General features: G+C 35.5%; 1 protein-coding gene across 3 annotated transcripts; it reads right to left on the bottom strand.

Annotated features, from left to right (window-relative positions):
* Positions 1-11507: 11507 nt before the first annotated feature.
* LOC131056777 (uncharacterized) lies at positions 11508-23587 on the bottom strand. Of its 3 annotated transcripts, none has more exons than XM_057991038.2 (4): positions 23547-23587; positions 23309-23362; positions 16516-16763; positions 11508-15581 (listed from the first exon to the last, which is right to left on the bottom strand). In XM_057991038.2, exons 3-4 carry the CDS (start codon positions 16759-16761, stop codon positions 11856-11858), a joined length of 3972 nt encoding a protein of 1323 aa, XP_057847021.2. In that variant the 5' UTR covers positions 16762-16763; positions 23309-23362; positions 23547-23587; the 3' UTR covers positions 11508-11855. The 3 variants fall into 3 exon arrangements, with proteins under 3 accessions (XP_057847021.2, XP_057847018.2, XP_057847020.2); XM_057991035.2 differs by lacking the exon at positions 23547-23587 and adding an exon at positions 22014-22781 and having other exon boundaries at positions 23309-23503; XM_057991037.2 differs by lacking the exon at positions 23547-23587 and having other exon boundaries at positions 23309-23503.
* Positions 23588-25170: the final 1583 nt, after the last annotated feature.

The raw sequence follows: 25170 nt of genomic DNA, 5'->3' as shown, positions 1-25170 counted from the left end.
ATGCTAAGTAGTTTTGTGAGAGGGTTAAAGGAGGAAAACCAAAGCTTAACAGAGAGGGAGTGTACTCCCCAAGCCCACACCATGCCCAAATCCAAATCCCGATCAACTGAAGATGTGAAGGAAGCAATAAAAAATCCTTCGGCATAGAGGAAAAGCTCAATATTGTGAGCCACCAAAGGCCACCAGGAGTCACTTACCCAGTGATGCAGGTTCGGTAGAGAAGGCCAGAGCCCTGAGAATCTACACACAAGAGCCCAGTGTTGGAAAAACCCAATGTTGTCCACCACGTCTTGTCCACAAACCACCACAAGGGAGGATTTGCAATAGGGAAGGGGAGGAACCCCCTTCGAGGGTTGGGTAGCAGTTATGGCCACATGAGAAAAGCTACGCATACCAAAAGGTTTGGGAAAACCAACAACAATAGCAGCAGTTGGTTTAGAAGCATCACTAGAAGCTAGAGAGTCATCAACAACACGACCCTCTGCAAGTGGTGGAGGGCACGAATCAGCGGCACCCAATACAAAGGAAGGCAAGTCATCGACAAAAGAGATCCCCCAGGAGGCATGCTTTGAGTGAGGAGAACCCCCAAGAAGGGCACAAGCAGCCCCAACACTGGGGGGAGGGGCAGGAAAGAAATAGCGTCAAAGGAGACCACTGCAGTTGCAGTCGCAGCGGAAAGCTTGTGCAAAGGAGAGTCGTTGGAGGAATTTGAAATCACCTTGAGGGCGGGAACTGATATGGAAGTAGTAAAATGGTAAATTGTGATCCATGATACTCATCAAAGAATTACAGAACTTGAATACTCTCAATCAAAAAATAATTTTATGCCCACTTAGCTTCTCCTACAATACCATAATTTTCTACATAGATGAAGAAAATAAAAAAACAAGAATTTCAAAATTTGTTCTTTACCTCCATAAAGTTCTCTAATATCATCAATATTGTAAAATATGTCATGATAATATTTTGGATGATATGATTAAAGTATGGAAAGTCTAACACCTAATTTCCATTCAACCACATCACCATTGCAGCTCCAAAACCCATGGTATAAAAGTCTTTATTGAAAAAAAACACACTCCAAAGAATAAACAATATCTTTCCCCTGAAGATGCTATAAGTTTGTGGTATCTTCTTCTTCCTGAAGCCTCAATCTTACAAATAGATTGAGATTCAAAACATCATTTAAGGACATTTAGTCACAAAATTTTGAATATTCAAATGATACCAACTTTGCTTACCATGACCAAGATTCAAGCATCTCAAGTTGGTCACCTCCTTTTGGATATCACCTATAATTTTTCTTCAAAAGTGATACCTGGGTCACATGAATGATTTATAAGTTGTGGGCATTTATCCTTCACTACACATGGTTAGTATACAAATAAGACCCCATTGATTCCAAATTCAATAGATATAGAAGCTAACGATTGGGCCTATTTGAATCACCTAGATCCCATATATAAAAAACTTTAGAGAATAATCTACCCCTTTTGCATGCTCTCAAAATGACAAGCAGAAAGTGTAATGTATGAAAATGGGGTTTCACAAGTTAATCTATGTAAACTGGAAATGACCTATTTCACAAACAAAAAATTAAAAGGGAGAATGAACCCAAGATATCCAACCTCAATTCTATTAGGAAGAGGGTTGAATGCTAATTGGATATGGTTCCCTTTTGTTTGAGTTGAAAACAATCAATTGAAAGGCTACAAATTGAATGTAAAAAATTAGACTAGAAAGTGTATGCATGAACTAGCAACTTAAACTAATTGTACTAATTGATATTAAAACAAAAGCTTCACAACAATATATAAATGGATAGGAAATCGGATTGTGCACCTGTATCTATGATCTAGAGCTAAATCTATGGGACCGGGACACCCAGATTGCACTGGTCTTGTTGCCTATAACTGGTTTCTAGAAATCTTCATTTTGAGACCAAGATAGAGCTTCTTGCCAAATCAGGAGGGAAACCCTGAGGACAAGGGCACCCCAATTGCCCTAGTCCTAGAAAACTAGGGCTTGTGTCTAAGAATGGGTCTGTATCAGCCTATTGAAGGTCTCTTGAACTCTGTATCTCTGACAACGACTTGTATCTACACACAAGAGGAGAGAAAGAGAGTTACGGATAAGGGTTTGCCTAGGTCAAACCCTAGATTTGGAATTAACCCCAATTGAAATATAAATTGAATTGGAAATAAATTCGAGAGCTTTCCTTTTGAGGGCAAGGCTAGATCTAAAATTGAAATGCTTGAATGTGGATGATTATACCTTCAATAGGTGGTGCAATGCTCTTAAGATAAGTCCCCCATGTGTTGATGAAATAACATGATAAATCATATAAAATCCATCATGAAATCATAATTGAGACATAATGTGAAGATTTAGTTTGTTGCTCCTTGAATCAAATTTTCTCTTGAGGAAGAAGAATCTCTCTTGAATTGGATGAAAATGCTAGCATGAGAGGAGATGTTCTAGATGTTGAGATGAATTGAGGAGGATACCTTCGATTTGGTGTATTTTCACACTGAGCTAGATTTGAATAGGGCAGGACAACCAAATTATCCTCCTGAAATTTGGGGAAAAAAGTGTAGGAGCAAGGGGTTGTGACCGTCATGGTCTTGATAACTTTATCCCATTTTTTTACAGATGCAAGATAATGGGGTTATAATCCTAATTCCATCTCAGTGGCTCAAACCATGACGTATAGATATGCAAAACATGTTTTGGAAGTTGAAATTGGTGTAGGATTAATAAAAAGTTAGGATAATAAAAGATAAAGGGCACACCTAGATTTAAGGGCCTAAATAATAGTGTGATGATGTAATAAAGTAAAATAAGACTCATAATATTGAATTAAATATTAATTAATTACAATAAAGGTCCTATAATACATAGAGGAATGGGAAATGCTAAAATGAGTGCTAGGAGAGTTTGAAATTATACACACTAATAAAGGTGTACAATTTACGACGCTACGAAAAATATAAAAACTAAAATATTATCACACCTTCGGTTGCAAGTAGAAAGATCATCCTCATTAGCCAAAAGACATTTATTAACTACTCCATTTTTGTAATCCAAAACCCATGAATAGAGGCTACCGCAATGTTTCTCTCAAAACAATATCCATCCCAAATTCTACTCTGAACATTAGTCAGTGGCTCACCATGTGCATGATTTTGAACATTTTTCTCTATCTTAAACTCTTCACTTTGAACAAATGAATCCATTTATCTATGGTCTTCATTGACATTTTGTTGCCACATAAAATCCCTAAAATCAAAATATGTTTAAGAAATAAGGGTTCCCTTTCTTCACCTTGCATGGAAGATTTATTCCAATTGTGTACAATGGATATCCTTCTCTTCATCATCTACAATCTTAATAGTTGTTCCTTAATCATCATTACAATCAATTTCAAAAAATTCCTCAATTTTGAGGCTTCACATTCAACATATAATGATGAATTTTCATTGTATTCATTAAAAAGAATCATTTCTTGATGTGAAAGCTCACTAGAAATCATTAAAGAATCTTTTCCTATTAAAATATCTTTACTTTTGACATGTTGGATACAATTTTTTTTCTCTTCCTTTGTGATTGTCTTTGAGATCTCTTGAATCTTAACTTTCATCTATTATTCTTAATTTTTGGCATTTGCAGCCTTTTCCATCTTAAATCCTTCCTCTCTTCTTCTCATACTTCAATTTTGTTTACTAAAAGGTACTCAAATTTTTTCAAAAACCTCTCCTTATCATGTCATATCTTTCCCTGTTATTTTTGCATATTCATAAAATGTGAGGTCTTGCTTTGAAATTATGCATTTTATAAAATATTCATCAAACCAATTAGAAATTTTGGAAGCTAAAATATCATTTTACAAACCTCCGAAAATAGATCTATAAAAATCTCTCATGATAAGCTTCTTAGAACCTTGTATGCTAGATAAATTTTGGAAGCTAAAATATCATTTTCTAATTCTCTAAAAATAGATTTGTAGAAATCTGCCATGATCAGCTTCTTAGAACCCTGCAGGTTGGCAAGATCTTAGCTTTGATAACATTGTAATGTCTTGGATTAAATTAATTTAATCAATTTACAACAAATGACAACTAATGAATTTAACTTATCAATCCAAAAAACCCTTCACATTTAAAAACTCTCAGAGACTTATTTATTAAATTCAACAAACATGCAAATCAGGTAAACAAAGATATTCATTGAACTTCTTAGAAATGGAACTAAAACTTCATACAATTGATTTTTAATGTTTAAAATCAATTTCCATCATGAAGTACATCATATTTTTTGTTAAATATTTCAGCCAATAGAAAAAAAACATCTGCAACAACTTATCTCTTAAACAAAGATCCAAACTAAGTCCAAAAATCACTCTCCAACACTGCAATCTAAAAAAAAATTCACCAAACTTCATAAAAAAACTTATAATTGAAAAAATATTCGAGATTACATAGAAAAAATAGCAAAGCCACAACCTCTAAGTTGTCATGAACTTTTGCAACACATGCTAACTCAAACTAAATAAAACCTCAACTATACTACATAGTGATAACCTCTTAAATGATACTATTCAATGAAAATCCTTGAGTTTTCGTCTTACATCACCTGGTAATCCTTTGAATCCCATCCTTAGATCACATGAAAACCTTCAAACTATCATTCTATAGTCTCATCCAATGGTTTATTAGCCACTAAAGAAACAAGCCAAAGCTTAGCAATAAATTGTAACCTAGATGATCCAAAATGGAGCCACAACCATGGATAAATAAAGCCACATTCAAACACATAATTTGGGTGTCAAAATCTCACTCCCGAAGAAAGGAAACTTTCCTTTTTCGAAGTGTCACCAGACTTCTATAAAAACTTGTCATTTCTCAAAACTATCAAAAACCACTGGTTAACAAATCATGTGAAGTTTCCCAAATCCTCATGCAAAGGGAAATTATTTAAATTTGAATATATTTGGTATGTAAACAATATTCTAATCTCAACCAAATCACCAAATTTATTATTATTTTCCAAATTGTCAACTGATCCCGATTTGCTATTTGTGATAGTTGAATTACTATTTTTAATAAGTTGCTATTTTTATAAAATTTTGAAAAAGGGAAATGACCGGATACAAGGTGGAGACACCTTTCTTAATATTATCATCAAAATTTCAATTTTATGTGTTAGTATAATCGAGCATTTTGCATGAGCATATGGGTTTCTATGTATGCTTTTATTTTCACTCATGTAGTTTTTATATTTCATATATGTTTCCTGACATTTCTTTGGTTTTTGTACAATAATTGTGTTTCTTTGTTGTGGTGCATTGCAAGAAAGGTACTCACATGAAAAAAAACAAATAAAGAGCAAAAACATATCATTTTCATATATCCTTTATAAATTTTAAGAAGCTTGTGCAATGTTACTTTATTTCATTTACTCTGCTTTACTTTAGCATTCTTTATCACTCAATCTCATTAGCTTGCTAAAATGGGGGTAGAATCTAAGCTCAAAAATTGCCTATTTTGCAATCTCTACCTTACATTTTCACTATTCTAGAGCACATTCCCTTAATTTGTTTTAGGTCCATTTTGAAATATTTTTGGTCATCCTAGTTATCATGCAATGATACAAGAAATCCATGTCTTATTAATCCATCCCTGGACATCCAAAAAAACTTTCAATTAAAGAGATATCAAGTTACCTGGCCTACCTAGCACTAATGCCCAAGGTGAAAATTACAAAAAGTGAAAGTTATTGCCTATTCATGCCCCAACTCTTACTATATTTTTATCAATCACTCATCTAAAAACTTAGTAGGTATTTATGTTAACCCATTATTTCCCTTCATTCATTAATAGTGCCAAAAATATCTAAAAATAAAATTTACATACTATATTCTCTTGAGCCCAACACAAATTAGGAACACCATCAATGCAAGAGGGTAACAAAGTGAAGTTTGTAGATTTGAAGTTGTGAAATACCTTTGAGCATATAATCCATATAATCACTATAGGTATCTTTCTATTCTTTTATCTATTGTATCTATCCCTCTATTACGTTCATGTGTGAACCATTAAGAACCATTTTGCTTTCTTCATGGTCACTCTCAAGTATGCATACATCCCCCATTATCACCCTTACTAAATTTAATCCATTTTGCCTCCTTGAGTATCTCTTTGTGATCCTTCCCATATCACATGGATGCCATCACTCTACACACATCATTCATGCTCTAATTGATTAAAGCGGGATAGGCTACACATACCATTCATGTTAGTTCCCCCTAGGATTTTTATTTTATTTGCACCATTGTTGCATACACCACCATCATCAAATCATTAGGTGTACATACATTTATTTTCCTAAAAGTCTTATTATAGAGGTTGAAATAAACCATCAAGTGGATTAACTAAGGTAATTTCTCATACTACACACCCTTTACCCCTTGCCTCCCATATTCAACTCAAGGTATCTCACTAATAAAAATGAACATGAACATTTTGTGAGTAGGATAGCTATGATATGGAGATAAAGGACCCCTATAAGCATAGGTCTTAGATTGAAAGTCACTAGTGCCTAGGATGGGCACCAATGTGCTATAGTGCAACAACAACATTACCATGCACAACAACAACACTCTATTCCTATAGAATCTACCCAACAATTCCAAAAACATAACAAGACCTATGTTTTCACCTACTAGGTCCATTTCTACCACTAGATCTATTGTTTTTCAAGTGCACACATTCCTTCCACATTTTTCTTTTCCTCTAAGAATTTAAAATTACATTTTTTTATTTTTTATTTTTTGACAATGGGCCCTTGGTCTACTAGTGAAGTTGAATGACTCCAAATGAGCCCACTAGGGATCAAGTCTTGTTGAGTGCAAAGACTTCGATATCATAAGGGATGAGGCCAGGATTATGCCCCGGGCAAATTTGGTGGAATGGATAACTCTCGGTCCTTGGCCCTTAGACAAAGAGGTTTCAACCTATAGGCTCATGCCCCCGTATCGAGTCGCAAAAAATACTATGTGAAGGCCCTCGTTGGGTTGGTGGATCGCGAGCTTCGTGCCCTTGTTGGGCTATCGTGCTTGTAGGTTTGGACCTCCATAAAAATAAAAATAAATTACATTTTTTTCATTTTCTATCTCATGTATTTACTTTTATACATCATTCTAGAGTGATACCAATTGATTTTTTTATTAATTTAATTGATAGTTAGTAAATGCAAAGAATCTAGCCAACCTATGAACTCTCAAGGAACCCTTAAACAACCCTATTTGTGAGGAAGTGATGTCATTACAATGTTGTGTGAAAGGGGTGTATACTAGAACTTTTCATTTATTCATTGAATTTACCTATGTTAGCATATATTTGTCGATTGAAATATTCAATATTTTCATAACATCGTCATTTAACACAAAGAAGGTGGCACAAAACATATTGTATTGCATTCAAATAATTCTTTACATTCATCTCACTATTACATTTGTTTAAAAAGTTGCACAAGAATGCCAATGTTTACAACTATTTCCTATTCAACCATCTATTGCTTCTTTATAATCCACTATCTATTCCCTTCTAGCTTTGTCTTTCATTAACTATGTATTTGATTAAAGAATTTTACTCATAAGATTATCGTGCTCCAATTAATTAGTCATGGTTTACTTGTGAATCAAGGGTGTCACAATCTATCTTGATTTTCTTGATTGAGGTTGATCATCCTCACTCTTTATGCCGAGAGGCGTCTACAATGACATACAAATATCCATAAACAAAAAATTGATTTTGAATAAATTTGGCATATAGATGACAGGTAAATGCATGCATGTTTCAGTTTCACTATAAGTATTATTTTATTACTCTAAATAAAATAGAATCATTGCCACTTGTCTCTAAGTATATGAAACCATTACATCTTTAATGAGAGTGAAAGAGTGCAGCATTTCCAGCTCCATGTCCTTCTTGACAACTAATAAACATGCAAGGCAATTATGTGATATCTCTAAGCATTATTTTACGTTTTTTTTTTTAGAATATAGATATACTAGTTGATAGTTATCCTACCACATCACCCAAATACAAAATAGTCAAGTTTCCTTCCTAAAGGTCTTTCTCCCTCCTCACTCATCTTCTACCTTCTATGGGCACCTTCTTTACACTATTACTTTTTCTTGTAGTGCACATGTCCCTCCTTTCATAAACATTGTTAAGGGCATCATAGAGACCATAGTGTTCACCCAACAAAGGCTTTTGTGATGCTTCAAAGAAGTAACTCTACTCAGCAACCCCACTTTCCTACCACCACTATCTCAAGTCAAAACGAGAGGTCCTAAATTTAGGGAGCTAGTTGTTATGGGTTAAAAAGAATGTGAAACGCATGTTTAAGTGAAACATGTGGTGCCACCATGGTTTTGGAACTTGATGTCAGGAACTAGCACAATACAAAAATTTGTTATATCATTTCATAGAAGGTCAACATCCAAAACTTCTCCCATTAGACCCCTAATACTAGTTGATAGCGGTAATAGATTTGCATTGAGTCGCAAAATGATGTTAAATCCCAATGTAACTTACCTTGTAGAGGGGAACTGCTTTTGAAACCTTTGAAGGATATATTATGGGACACAAGCTAGGGAAGACTTGTCTTAAATTGTCATATAATTAGCAATATATACACAAAACAAGACCTGCGGGAAGACTAGTATTACATTTTACCTTAAGCAATTGATCCATGTCGAATGCCATGAACTTCTTTGGAAAGATTGTAACCTACACCTACAGGAAAGGAAGCAGATCAAACATTCACTTTAAAATACGATGATGATTCAACATTGTTGCCCCTATTGTCATATGCATAACTTGCAAGGAATAAAGGAATGTGTTAAAGAGTCAAGGCAAAGAGAAGAGGGTGAAAGGGCATGTGAGGAAGCTAGTTTGTTGCCCTCAATTTTAACAGAAGACCTTATGCAAACCTTACAACAAACATAATCAAAGAGGATCTTCATAGGAAGACCTTGTGAGCGTCCTAAAGCAAAATGCACAATAACTAAACTACCAGAGAACATTGTCCTCGCATTGCCTGGATATGTTAGTGGTTTACAAGTTAGGAGATAACAATGAAGAAGAAAAATTGTGCATCCATCCTTGAACCGCAAATTCAACTATGAATGCAAAGCATACTAAGAGATGAGAGTTTTCTGAAATAGCATACACAAGGCTCGTAAGCATCATCATCAAGGTTAAGCCCCCAAAGTAAAGCAACATAGGGCTCTCGAGAAAAAAAAAATGATGAGCTCGGAATATAAGATCCTAGATGAGAAGTGAAGGAGACGTACCTCACCCAACTAGATATCATCACATTAAGTGTTTTAGCCAAAACACACAAATGGGGGAGAGAAAAGGCATAATGGGATGGAAGGGCTACCTACACATAAATCAAATCGCACAAACAACTTAAATTCCACATTGTTGATTCAAAACGATCTTTTGATTTTGTTTTTGGAGTAAAAAACGAGCTAGAATTCTAACCTGAAAATGACTCACTCGCCAAGGAGTAAGATTTATTTTGCGCTCAAAACCTCAGTAACAACACAATGTACTAAATTCCATAAAATCTTAGGGAGCGTTCACAAAATTACAAATAACCTTTAGATTCTATGAATCTAAGATCATGTGGACATCAATACCAAATTATCTACTTATTCAAAACGGCATTTTTGGCCTCTTCATATTATCCAACTGAAGATGCACAAAACAAAACCCGCGGGAAGACTGAACTGTTAAACAAACCTCATTTTACATTAACATTGATAACTATTACCCATAAATCTTTGTCATAGATCAACTCAATAAAATGAACCATTCTCGAGTGTTTGATGTGAATACGTGTTGGATGCCATATTGTGACTTTTTGTATGGAAAATACTTCATCAGAAGCTCTAAATGGATGAACTCAGTATCACAGACATTGAAGATAAAAAATAATTAGTAAGTGGCATAACAACAAATATAAGAGATAAAAAAAGGCCTGGTATGCATCAAACAAACATAGAAGATGAAAAAAGATTATTATATGAGACAACAAAAAAATGCATAGCACATTAATTATGTGTTCAAGCACTTTGGAAGCCATTCTTGGATGCAAATGTTCGGAGATAATCTCTGCAATGTCAAAACATGGTGTTCAGAGACATGATCTGTTAATGATAACTTCTGTGATAAAATTCTTAACAATACTATAATCATTTATGGAAATGAAATTCTCACATGTTTAATGACTCTATGTCCATTGTGTTCATTATGTTCTCATTTGAATGGCATTTTAATGCTGGAGACCTGTTTAGCACGCTTCCACAAACAAGGAGCACAGAAAGAATAGGCAATGATAGTGATCCAAGAGACTTTACAGCTGTACATGCACAATTTAACAAACTGAGGGCCAAGTTGGAGTATGGTTATACAATGGCAATCTTGTAATATGTTTTATGTTTGGACAGATGACATGCAATTCTGATGCTACTACGAAGTTGTCTATAATTGGAAGCTGTTTTTGTGATGCAATTTTGATGCTACGAAGTTGTCTAGTCAACTTTTGTATACAATGTTGTAATGTTTCTTCCAATAGCCTAATTATCAGCATCTCAAAGTTCCACATGCTAGATCTTGTTCCCCAACAAATGGTCCAAGAAGCAAGCTGTCTGATAATTAGTATTAGATGTTTTTATGCACCACCTTGTTCAGGTTTTGACAACGATTCCATTCTTTTCCTTTCTGCGCAACCTCTGTACCAAAAACTATCATTGCATGTTTTTGTTCTTATAATGCCAATCTCTTCATATTATGCTTGTCTTCTTCCATCCTTTCTAGGGAAGCATTAATAATACCTTTGGTTACATAAAAATTGATAAAAATTGTTTCCAAAAGAATTTATGTAGCTAACCGATACATTAATTGTTCAATACAAAGAGCAAAGTCAGAAGTTAAGGTGAGGAGAAAAATAATATCTACGGTCAAAACTAGTTTCTTCATCAATATAAAGCACCAATGACATTGAGCAGTCTCCAACCCTGAGATGGGCACCAAACTATTTGCTTCAATCAGGATTTTGAAGAAGCAACTGAAAGCATGAATTATACCCCCACATACAACAGAAACAAAAGTTAAGGTGACAATATTTAAGGAAGATTACTGTCAAATACTTGTCCTTAATAAAAATAAAACCGACTATATGATAGTGAAAAATCAGCTTTTAGCATTCTGCAACTACTAGATTTGCAGCCAGGCAAAGGTTTATGATAAGTTTTATCTCCGTTTTCAACGCAAATATTTGAACACACAAAATGATGTCCTGCATGAGACTCATTTAAAGAAATTGGTTTTTAGTATTTCCACAAAGCTAACAGAGATTTCAGCATTAAAAGAATATTTTCAACTGATTTAGAGTTGACAATTAATGGGACCTCACTTTTCAAACAACAATAATACACATTAATAACCCACAGACCGGAATACTAACATCATTTACAGATTGAATACATAAGTTATAATTAGTAATGCCCGAGAAGGGTACTGGAGGAAATAAAGTTCATTGACCAGCGAAATCTGTTTCCTACAAATATCGTGCAAATGACTGTTTCACACAGAATCATGTCAGTTATTTGCTTGTCTAGTGGCAAACTCTACAATCCATGCTTTTTCATTATACGGAAAACCACAAAATGGGCCTTCCAATTCAACATGTGTAAGGGGGTTAATAATACAAGTTCTCCAAAGGAGAGCAATACCAGAAAATTCCTTTCATGTACTGAAAGGCTATAAAATGCCAACTATTTAAACAGGATTCAAAGCAAGTGAAGGCAATGAAACACGAGGACGTTGCATTCGCCTACGCCGTATTGTATCACCCCAAGAACTAGTCCAAGAAAGTGTATTAAGCCTTTCAACTTCCTGATCACAGGGCCTGGTTGTCTGGCAATCATTATTTCTTTTCATATTTCCACCATTTGCCCGGAAGCCACTCGTGTTTCTGGAACGACGTCCTGTCAATGGTAAAAACCAGTCATCTGTCATGGAAAATTTTCCTGAACCTCTTCTTGTAGATCCAGTATGCCAAGCATCACCTGTTGACCTTATCAGCCCTCCAATGATTTGCATATCTTCTGTAATTTCCTGCCTGGAAAGAGATGAAATACTTGGAAGGATCTCTCTCTGGAAATCTCTTCTACGCTTTCCCCTTTTAGGTGGCTTTAACATAGAATTCATTGGAGAAGATGGCTTTTCAGATTCTTTTTCCTGTGATACATAAACCTTGAAATCCAGATCCACATTACATTCCTCAAGCATCAAAGTCATGGACTCAAAAAAGTCAAGAGCATTGGAGGCATGAGGGCTACAATCATTTTCTTTAGGGACTGAAACTTCAGAAATCTCAGACCGTTTTGCTTTACTACCACTTCTTGACGATGATACTGGATTATCTGCTTCCTCTTGATGCCCTACACTAGTAGACACCGAGATGTCTGCATTTGAGACAACTGTGTCTGCAAACCAATCTAATGAGCTTTTCACACCTGATGCTAAAATAAATTCAAGAGAATCCAGACCCAACCTGTCTGAGCTTTTCTCTGATGAAATTTTCAAAAGACAATTTGCTGCATCCATATTGATCGAAGAGTCCCTTGATGCACTCTTTCCTATCCTTTTATTTTCTAAAATAGAGCAACTGGAGGAGAGACCATTTGTGGCATTTATTTGAAAAGTATCCACTTCTGACTCAAAATTAGATTCACTGCTTCTTTGCACATCAGTATATCGGCTGCAATTTTCTAAATCTCTGTCATGCCGAGGTAGCTGTGCATTAGCCTTGTGAATTCCAGATGAAGTCTCAGCATAGTCAATTTCCTTGGACTGCACATCCTTCTTGGTATCATCCTTTGTCATGACAATTTTTTTGGTTGTGCAACAGAAAGTTTCTTCCGAGTCATTTTCTTTCTCTCTGTCAAAGAGCAATGCATTGTTTGTGCAGGAAGAACCCTCCCTTGTAACCTCAAAACCATCATTTATGTCAGAAATGGTAAACTGTGGAGAAAACTTAATAATTTTTTCTCCATCTTTATCAAATTTTCCAGTAGAAACATCTTGTGTCAGAGGAACTGTTTTCCCAGAAGTAGATACTCTTCTAGCTTTACTACAATTATTTAAAGCAAATCTATCTTCCATCTCCAATTGCCTGGAGCCTTCCACACCATTGCCTTTAACCCTAAATTCTAAGGTAAGAGAAGTTCCCTCCCACAACTTTTCACCAACATTTTTATTTGTTGAGGGCATAAACTTATTTTCTGTGATAAATGTTTGCTTGCTGTTATTGGCACTTAATTCTTCTCCCCTGCACGATCCATACACAGCATTGATATTTTCTTTAAATGTCTCTATTTTCATCTCATGCTTGGGGGGGTCTGTTGGAACAATCCAGTGTTTATCTGAATGATTTTTACCTGTTCTAAAATCTAGGCTGTTCCCAAATGTTCCCAAAACAGCAGTAGAATTATTCATTGTTGTGTCAATAAAATCAAAAATATTTTTGGACTTGTGCATCCCTTTTTCGGTCACATGTAGAACATCAGACTTTAAGCCTTTATCTCCATTTGTAATGTCATGATCCTTCAGTAAGTCAGAAACCAAAGAAATTCTCTTTTTACTGGGTGAAACACCTCCTTCCCCAAGATTATCTGCCAACTGCTTTGTTGAAACCATGCCACGCCCTGTCCTGCACAACAATCCTTGAGATGAAGATTTAAGAAGCTCTGAAAACTCCAACCCATTTTCTTCTGACAAATGTTTATCACTAGACATCTCTGTATATGGCAACTCTATAAAGTTTCTTGCAAAGCATTGACCCCTTTGAACCTCTCCATTTAGATGCATAGAGTCTCGATGTATGTGTCTGTTAGTTATTTCAAATTGTCCATTATTGTTAATAAAGGCTACTTCTGTTTTATTTGTGGCATTACAATAATGCAAATCCTTCCTGGAGTCCTCCATTGTCCCACTTGAAAGTCCAAGTGTTAGATCTACTTCTTTTCCCCTCTTACCATCAACATCAAGTAGACCTTCCAAACCTTGAGCTGGTGATAATCCAACAAAGTCTGTAGCCCAGACTGACCTCGAGCATTCCTGCAAGCTATGCAATGGAAAGGCCAATGAACTAGGAGCAGAAGCAGAAAATGCAAGGACAGCTCCTTGTTGCTGACTAGTCTTAAATCCAATAGTGGGGCTCGTCTGGCACAAAGACTGCCCAAAAATTGATGGATTTCCAGCATTGTAAGTGGATTGTGATTGCTGATGTGTATGTTGCACTGGGTTACCATTCTGATACCAAGTCCCCATGCCAGGCTCAGAAGTTTTTTGTTTAACATTCACTACATTACTGGCAGAGTTAACATATGGCTGTGCAAGATATTTATCCTGTAAATCAAAATTCTGCTTCTGTGAGTCTGTCTCTGGTGGGATGCAAGCTTGTCTCCAAGGTCTAGTTGAATGCAATTCTTTTTGAGAGTTGGTAATGACTTTCGGAGAAACACAAAGAAGAGATCCTTCCTTTGAAGTTGGAGAGGGATCAATATCTAATCCTTTTGCGGATGCCAAGGAGAAGAAAGAATTCAGCTGTTGTGGAACTGTGCCAGGATAGATTCCTTCTTTTGGCCAAGGATACCTACTCTCTCTTTGCTCTTGGAAACTCATAGTTCTAGAAACTGATGGCCACTCTGCATTTATTTTATATTCCTGATCAAAGTTAAAAGGCCCTCTTGAAAAACACTGGTTTGATAGAACTGGCATTTTTCTGCCAACAGCTTCTTGGCTAAGAGCATCAGACCTTGAAGAGGTTGCAGGGAAAAAGAGTGCTTCCTCAGGCCGTCTTAGTTGTTTATGCTCCTCCAGCTTGTCCTTACTAATCTCTGGAATGCCCAGTTTTATGAATGCCCCATTCTGCCTGCCATTTTTTCTTCCTCCCTGTTCACATCCAGTTTTGAGAGTCAACTGAACCTCAGTTTCAGGCTCTGTAGTGGATTGGTAATTTAGTGAACCAGGTTCTAGTATAACATCTTTAACTTCTCTTTTCAATGTTTTTGCTTCCTCATTTTTGTTGGCCACTTCATCATCCATGTATTCATCAGCAGGTTGTTCGAGATCAAAAGTCCACTTTCTAGCCCTGCTAGGCTGCAGATTGTGAATGTCTCTTGAAGTCCTGTTGCCCCCCTGTGGGATCAATCCCAGTTGCAGATTCTTCTCAAACAAACTAGATCTGTGATTTTGCATATAGTCTACACCTGAAATATTTTGTCTACAATCTCTGCCATCTTTGTCTGTCATTGAACTGCCAAGGGCACCCCAAAAACTACTCTTTTCCTCTGATTCCAGAGGTTCTGATCCAACCTGCATTGGAAATGGTCCGTCTTGCACTGGTTCACAAGTCAAAGTTGATGTGTTGGAATCTTTCTTCTTAAGCTCAGCCATTAATAGCTTTTGAACTTGATATAGACGATGAAGTTCATGTACCTGTAATATCCACAAATAAGCAGGATGCATTAGAACTTCCCAAAAATCATTGTTTTGAATTTTCTTGACACAAAGCTATGATCCATAATGAATCTAATCTGCTTATCTAACTTCGTAACCTTAGTTGTCAGAAAACGAAATTGCATTTTATATTTTATAAATGCCCTCAAATAACCAAAAGCGGTACTCCAAGATGTATTAAAATATGGGATATAGTCAAGCAAGAAGTAACTAATGCATCACACAAAATTATCAATGCAAAGCAAAGCAAAAATAAGCTCATCAAACATTAATTAAATTTATGTTTGGTACACTGAGTTTCAAGCAAGGGCTGACTTCTGTTTTGACAAAAAGAAAGGAACTATATTAATTTAAGAGAGACAGCTTCAGTGTGTAAAAAGTGACTGAAAAATCTACATTTCAAAGTTTCAAACCACACGTTGTTCATCATCAGGATGAATGATAAGAAAACACATGCAGGTTTACTGCATGGATAACCCAATTATCATTCATACTGATGGCAAACCACAATCTGTTGTTCAAAAAGTTGAGCTTTCAGGTTCTTTACACACAATTATTATGTATCAAGAGCCCACAATTTACTTTCTCATTCATTCATCCTGAAGATGAACCACAACTTGTGGGTTGAAACATCGAGCTTTCAGTCACTGTGAAGTTTGAACACATTTTTTGGGAGCTTTGTCTCTTGACACTACTGACTGCAGAACTAAGTTTTTAACATTATATTAATGTCCATAAATGACCAGAACTAGATCAATGGGACTAAGAGTACAACCAGTAACAATGGCAAGAGAGAGTAAAATGTGAGCTCTGTGCATTTGATGAAAAACAGCAAATGTTACATTTGTTGAGACCCACTCTTAAGTGTGAACTTATAAGTTGTAGATAGCATTCCTTGATTGAGATTCCATACCTGATCCCTAAATACCTCTTCATGCTTAAGCATTGTATGCTTCAATATCTCAAAATCATTTTCTGAACATTGTGCCATTGTCCCTTGCTTGAGGGTACTGTAAAATTGCTTCTCTTTCAATGTTTCCTCCCCAGCACAGTCTGGCCAAGCCTCTATAAGACTTCTGTTTACTCCTGCATCTAGCCCAGCATTTGTATTTGGGAAAACTACTTGGAAGTAATTTTCACACTGTACCTTTGCCCCCATACCTGCAAAAGGTAATTAGCAAACAAAGAACAGAAATGAACATTAGAGTAGATAATAAAAAACAACAAATGAAGTCAATAAAGCATCTTTAAATATTTTACAAATCTCTTTGTAAAAATGGGTATCACTCCAAAATTTGGAGAAATCTGCTCCATCTTCACACTTAAAATATGATGTAAGTAAAAGAAAATCATTTCAAGCATGCTAGAAGAAAATTCCATGCAGACACATATTACTAAACAAGATTTCAGTATATCTCAAAAACAACACTTACAAGCATGTTAAGCCATTTCGGAAGACTGAAAATGAGCAAATATTGTGCAGTATACAACATAGTGAATCACCAGGGAAGAAATAAAATTCTTATGGAAAGTTCACTAAGAATTTTATTTTCAATGAGCATATTTTTATTCATCTAAAAACTATATTCAAAATCCCATGATAGAAATGGGTGTACACAGTGCAAAAATGGTGAGAATTGTATTTTCAATGAGCATGTTTTTTATGTTGACAATTTATTCAAAATCCTATGACAGAAATCAATGTAGGCAGTGTAAAAATGGTAAAGATTTGTTAAAAATGAACTTTGATTTCATCCATTCATATACTTCAATCAAGTAAGCTGATTGATGTCACTTGCAGATGCTTTGCAATTAGCTTTGGTAGATACTAAATAGCAAATGATAGAGAATAAGAGGAAAATTCATCTGCAATTAGCTTTGGTAGATACTAAATAGCAAATGATAGAGAATAAGAGGAAAATTTTCTGTTACCAAAGAGATTAATCCTTTGAGTTTGAAGCAAAGGATGTTAATCCTTTGAGTTTGAAGCAAAGAATGTTCCAATATAACTTATTTGATAAATAATTCAAGGTAGGATGCTGCTTGATGCTTTTATTCCAGTGCTCAGTTTAGTCTAACCCGCATATTTGTGATGCTTCCACAATCCAAATTCAATGATAGAATACCAGTGCCTCAATTGAGGATAGAATAAACCTTTTTTGAGGAAATTTATGATATATGATTGAATAAATACACAATATTAAATGCCGTGCACTGGACTATTGTTTGGTTTGCATATGCTATTATGAGCGGTGAGGTTGTTAGTAGAATCACGGACAATGTAGCAAATGCACAAAAAAATAAAAATTACAAATTTGAATGATGAGACATTTGCATGAAAATGAGGAGGGCTCCATAGTGATCATATAACCACATTAGACAAAAATCCAATCTCATCGTTGTCTTTCTGAAATAGAAAATTCTTATGGCCCCTCTTCATCAGCCTTGCAAATTTTCAAATTCAAAAGTTTTGCATCCAGGTAAAAGAGGATGTGATTCAAGATATTGAAGACGAGAAAATTGTGTACAGTATAACATGATGAAACCAGGAATGAAATAAAATTCTTATGGAAAGTTCCCCATGAATTTGATTTTCAATGAGCATGTTTTTAATTATCTAGGTAATTTATTCAAAAGCCTGCAAAAATGGTAAAGATTTGTGAAAACAAATATTGATTTCATCTAGTCACATATTTCTATCAAAAGAGTTGATTTATGTCGCTTGAAGATGCTTTGCATTAGCCTTGGTAGATAGTCAATAGTAAATAACAGATAATATGAGGAAAAGAGAACAAATTATAGTCCTTAGAAACTGAAGATGTTCCAACATAACTTTTTTGATAGATAAGTCAAGGTTGAATGATGTTTGAGACCTTTATTCCGTTTCTCTGTTTAGTCCAAGCCTCAAATTTGTGATGATTTCACCTTCAATAAGAGAATATCATTGCCTCAGTTGAGGATATCACAAACCCTTTTTAAGGAAATTTATGATGTGTGATTGGAAAAAGCTACATGGTTTCTTATATACAAGATTTGATGCCAAGCTTTGGACCATCATTTGGTTTGCAGATGCTATTGATGAGCAGTGAGGTTGCTAGTAGCTTCACAGGCAAAGTAGTAAATGCACAAAAAAACAAAAGTTTTGATGTTGAGTGATAAGGCACATTTGCATGAGAAAGAGGAGGGACTCGTAGTGATCATCTAGCTGCAAGAGACAAGAATTCATTCTCATCAATGTCTTTGTGACTTAGAAATATCTTATAAAGCCTGTCATCAAATTTGTGAAATTTCACATCAAGCCTAATGGCATTTTCTATTCTAAATCCACTGGTGCAAATTTAATACCTGTTCCCTCGTCTTTGTCCACATGGGCACACTTATTCAGTTGGAATAACTTGTAGTGAATATTCATCATTAGCGTAGCTAAATTATTTATGGTTTGCCTCACTCACTCACATAAAATGCTTTTAGCCTCTGGGGAAAACAAGACATTAAAAACCAAATGCAATTGGATGAACATTCAAGGAAAAGTCTGAAATTTTGTAATCATATTAACAGATTAGAGTTCAATCATGTGCTCTCATTGCATTTGTGAATGTTTGATTTTGTACTTGATGTATGTATTTCTGTGAAAGCACCTGATACTATAATTGTAGCTTCCATTAGCATATTCTCTTTCTAAGAATGGGCAGCTATATATTGTCCCACACATGTGCAATCGGACTTTTCTCTTATTTAAAGATTCTCACTCCCCTGTTAACTGGAGGAGTCCAGCATATTACAATTGCAATTATACGACTTTTAACATTTTGCCACATCTCAGCTCTGCCAGTTTAAGCATTTACACCCTGAAGCGTGTAAGTGTTAACATATGTCAAATTCCCTCATATTAGTTACTGTTAAGCTTAATTGGCCAAGTAAATTTGCGCATGCCAAAATCAGTTTCTAGAACTATAACCTAAGCAAATAGCTATTGTTTGGGGAAGGGGAAAGTGGGAAGGCAGAGGATGCATTTCAGGGCCAGCAGTCTGGGGGTTGTTGAGACATGGACCAGCTAGGACTCGAACCTAGGACCTTCCATACGCTGCTGGAGTGCTCTACCACTGAGCTACTGGCCCCTCTTGGACCAGTCCATCGTCGGTCCAGGTGTGGCTTATTTCCAACACCAACACCCCCCCTTAAGCCACACCTCTCGTGTGCTTGGAGCTCCTAGCCTAGACCTGGCTCTGATACCATGTTGAGACATGGACCAGCTAGGACTCAAACCTAGGACCTTCCATACGCTGCTGGAGTGCTCTACCACTGAGCTACTGGCCCCTCTTGGACCAGTCCATCGTCGGTCCGGGTGTGGCTTATTTCCAACACAAACATGGGTCACTTTTTGGGGTTGGTAATATTAAATATAAGTTCAGTATATGTATCTTTTTAATAGTGTTCCACGGAAACACATTTCCCCCGAGGCCCAAGTCCCCCTGTCCCCGAAACCCATCCCCAAAACTTTTTCCCTTTGTCCCCCGTCCCCAACGCCCGTGGAACAATGCTTTTTATATATGATATACAATAATAAGTTATGGATTCAGCCTACCAAATTGGATGCAGATATTTATAGAAAAAAATACATACAGGTACTCCCGCCATCCCATGACAAGCACATCAGGGCAAAAACTTGATGGAAAATCAGACAAAAATCACTATGGAAGACCACAGTTTTTTTTTAATGTCATGGAGGAATTTTTTTAAATAAGCATTATAAAAAGTGGCCTTGCTGTCAAGGACGTCTGGCTGTCCTGGGACAACCAAAGGACATCTCAGACATCCCGGGCCACCCTGGTGATAACCAAACATCCCTTGGCATTTCCTGCAACGTGTTTCTAAAACATTTCACATTTTTGAAGATTTTTGGGATGGCCAGGGGATGCCCCTTGCTGTCCTGCCATTCACGAAATGCCATTGGGATGGGAATGGGGGGTTTCAAGGCTGGGTACACATCCCATGGAACACAGGCAAATAGTAATCATTTTTTACATTTAGGAGCATTAGATTTTCTGTTTTCACAGTCCATAACAGTGACACAGAGCTTTCAGGAGAAAATTGAGTAGCTGTTTCTACCCCCTTTACACAATTATTTTGTATCCCTATTATTACCCCCACTTGGATGCATTAATTCATAATTTATCTTTTCAATTACCAGTGTCTTCTTAATAATTCTCAACTCAATCATCGACTCCTCGCTTCATTTACAATTTTAAATTCCTCTTTCTTGCTTACATTTCTTTTCTGAAACATTATTATTGCTTAAACTTTGACTTTTGTGATTTTTAAGATTTTCATATTCTCACTTTCTATCTTAACACATTGCACTGCTTAATCCCTCACCCCACACACCACCTCCCATTTGTCGTGATTTAGGGTTTTATTTATCTGCCTACATTATTACCCATTATTTTACCTTAGGCTTAATTTCTATTCCCTTATTACCCCTGTTTCTTTCTCTACTCCAATTGCGTTAATTTCATTTAGTACCACATTAATTAACATGCTTTGGCATCCCTTTGAACCTCATCCTGAATTCCCCCCAGGCGTCCCATCTTTCTTTAATCTTTCTATAGCTTTGCTACTTTGAATTTTGTGCCTCTTAAGGTGATAGTTCTTGCCATGCTCAATTTTTTTTCCCTAAATCTAATTCATCATAATTAGTACTGAGGATCACCCCACTTTTCCCTTTTTACACTGAGAAGTGAACACCATTTGATGAGTCCACAATCACTTGTTACATGGATTTAAAACATTGGCAATACTGATTTCATGTATATCCATGTAATTTTCCACCTGTCAATTCATGCAGTGGAGTTATAATTTTCTTCAGAATTTATCAAGCGTACAAGATTCTCAAAACAACAAGAGCCATCAGATGCTTGCAATTTCAATTTCATATTTCCATTCAAGAGTAATTAGATAAGTTTTAGGCCATGGCAAGATAGAAATTAATTGGCACTCCCAGATGACAGAGGTTATCAACAGGTTACCAAAACCTGCAATTGGAAGCATGCCCAAAGTATACTACTGACCCCAACCTATATGATTTTCATAAACTACGTGTTCAAGTATATAGCTATTGCTTGTAATTTCAACAATTGTTAGTCAAAGTGACTACTGGATCAAACTGATTCCACCTAGCTTCACATCTAGATGTCATAGTTTTCCTAAACAAGCAACCAAAACATATGTTCAACATCATTTCAAATGCCATGCTAGCCAATGTGGTTCTGACGCTGCTGTGCCATGAAATTTCACACTCCAGGCACTCAGCAAATCACTATTTGCAGTAGACACAAATGTATCTATCCCTGTACATTAATCTGTTAAAATTATCCTCTTACAACAAAAATTGTATGTAAATGTGATGATTACCTGAGGATTGAACTTGTGACATATTTCAGACTTGGCATTAGGGTCCAAACCAAGCTCAGGTGCAACTACTCCACCAAAATTACACTCATGATAAAATCCTTGCCTTGCATTGTTGTTAGAACCAAGTGTCCATGTATGATTGAACTTGCCAAAAATATTCTGCAGTTATCATTAGAGTTCAGCTAGTATCTTCAGTATTTTCAACACATTGTCATGTATCTGGAGCAACAATTGCTAGCATACCCCCTCTCTCCATTGCTGTCAAGCCTTGTGGGTTCTGTCTAGATTGTAGTTGTTATCAATCTGATGCCCGTAATTTACAACCTGTTTAAAGTAGGTGTCTATCTCTCTGATAGAATTTTCTTCAATGTCAATAACTCTCCTTAATACTCCAGACCATGGACACCAATGTAGATCACTCCATAATCCCCAACGATGCTCACTATACTGCCTGATATCAAGGTTTCATACAGCACCAAGACAAGGAGGGCATAGTCACACGACCAAGATTATGTAATTGTTTCGCTTTCTGAGCATGACCACATAGTGGCGAATTGAACTCCTAAATAAACATGGCTAATTCCGATGTCTTGCGACAGCGTGATGTCCGTGATGTACAAATCATTTACAACAAAAGTGGTATATTCCCTCGATAGGATTTCATTATGCATTTTTATTCTCCTTCCTTATAATAAAAATGCACTGGGGGATCCGAATTTGATTTGCAGGCAAATAGGTCAGCAGGATTCAACAACTCACAAACACTGCCTGCTGTTCATAACACAAAAATCACAGCCACCCAAAATGAAGTTTACATCATAGAACCATATTTTCCACTAAATTCTACTTCCAGCCCATTTCCCTATTCCGGCCGTTTAACGGGAGATGCCAGAATAAAATCTTTATACTAAATTCTACTTGAAAATTGAAAATTTTCACTGTCACACACTTCGCCACAGAGAAATTAAAAACATCAGAAAACCGGAATTTTTTTTACTGTTTGCTTGTTTTTCTCTTACTAAATACTACCACACAATAAATAATTCCCCACGAAACCCATTCACACATTCTCACCCACTTAAACGCAAAAGACGAAACAAAGGAATAAAAGAACAGCAAGATCTACTGAACAACAGCGCTAAGATAATAGAAGAGTGTATTCTCTCAGTACAATTACAGAACAACATTTGATCGCCCAAAATTCTGTCACCAAAACGCATAAGCCCCCAGCAAAACAGAGAACGAAACACTTGAAAAAAAGAGAGGGGGATATCAAGCTTAAAATCTGAACTCACCTGCTGAAGAAACTCCAGTAACGCCAAATTTGTCCGTTAGGCCTGCTCATCGAACTGTGCGTTTGCCTTTTGTCAGTTGACGCAAAAAATAATAAGCGAAAAATAAAAAACTAAACAAACTGTTGAGGAAAAAAATTTGCTCAGAGCATCTGCTCATAGAGTGAATAATAATAGACCTTCGTCTTCTGTAAGTCGTTAATAGAATTTACTTGTAATTTACCGTGGAGGATTTTTTTACCGTGAGTGAGTGAAAATGTAAATGAAAAGGTCGCGAAGGAAACAGCCTTAGTACGGAGAGAAAAATGGAGGAGATATTCCGGACAGCAAAAGCAATGCAGATGGATGAGATCTTACATTATACTTTTGACTTGGGAGTTGCAAATAATCATCCAAATATTTCTTTTTAAATCTTATTTTATAAATAATATTTCTTTGACAGCTACTTTGGGATTAGATTTAGAGTTGTAAATATAATAACGATTTTAATGTTCGCTAAAGATAAAAATTGGCCCCATGGCGCACATTTTCTTAAGCATACTCATCTATATTATTTTACACAGTTTAATGTTTGACCTCCCTTAACCTCAACTCATCTATCAATCTAAACTTCCCACGCTCTTGGGATACAACATGCCTAGTATTCTCCATGCTTCCAAAATCTTTTATTATTTTCCCTCTAAAATATTCCTCACTTAAACCTTTTTTAAAGATTTTTTATTTTTAATATTAAATCTAAATGTTGTCACAAAGTTTAAAGGTTTTGGGTTTCTTGGTTCTATAAGATTTATTAAGTGCAAGTTTTTTTTAAAAGAATATAGGTAAAGTAAGATCAAATATATCATTTTTTTTTAATTATTATTATTATTTATATTATTAAATTATTATCAATATTAAATAATTAAAATATTAGTTAATTGAATGTATGGAAGAAGAAAATAAATAAATTAAATTAAAAAATTATTTTTCGTGCATTACGGAAGGTTTCGCATTCGTATGTGAGTATAATACACCTTCGTTGGCAATTAAATCAAATTGCAAAAGCAAGCTAAATTTGATATAAAATCATTTATCTAATAAATATTAACCATGTCAAATTAATTAATCTATGTTGAAGATAAAGATTTTTTTAAATTTGTGTCTTCTACATAAATTTTTTTATATTTGAGTTGATAAAATTTATAAAGTCAAAAATAATTTGAAGGAATTATGAGAAGAGATACACACACCTTTTAACAAGTAATGTAATATTTTTAAAAATATATACAATTTTTTTAAAGGAATAATAAGAGGAGATAAAAAATCATCATTTTTGGTTTAACATAATTGTTTGGTGACATTTTATATATGTTAATGTAGGATTTTATTTCCTAGTTGATTATTTAAATTTTCATATTCCTAAATTTTTCTTGCACTTATAATTAAGCTTGTTGATTAATATTGTGAGTGGGTGCAAGGTGTGGCAACTTCCATGAGAGTTGCACTTTCCTTCTTCTTTTTTATTGGAAAAAGTAAATAACAATTACAAATAGAAGGTGGGAAAAGAAATACTGCTATAACAACACTTATAGCAACAACATCAACCAAAATCGTTGTCGTAATAGCAGCTACAACAACAACATTAAACTCAACAAGTTGTAGGAACAACTACAATAATTAAAAAACATAAAGTTTACAAAATTAACAAAATGTCCATTTCTATCAACAACTATTGCGGTGGACTCTTCCCATGGGAGTTACACTTTCCTTTTTAAAGGCTATTGTGGTGGACTCTTCCCATGGAATTTACACTTACCTTTTTAAGGCTGTTGTGGTGGACTCTTCCCATGGGTCATATTTGTCACCTCTCCCATGTCTCATTTTCT

This window comes from Cryptomeria japonica, chromosome 1 (assembly GCF_030272615.1).
Source record: "Cryptomeria japonica chromosome 1, Sugi_1.0, whole genome shotgun sequence".
Taxonomy (NCBI): Eukaryota; Viridiplantae; Streptophyta; class Pinopsida; order Cupressales; family Cupressaceae; genus Cryptomeria; species Cryptomeria japonica.
The sequence above is the reverse complement of the archived record's forward strand: the minus strand, read 5'-3'. Positions and strand labels throughout refer to the sequence as shown.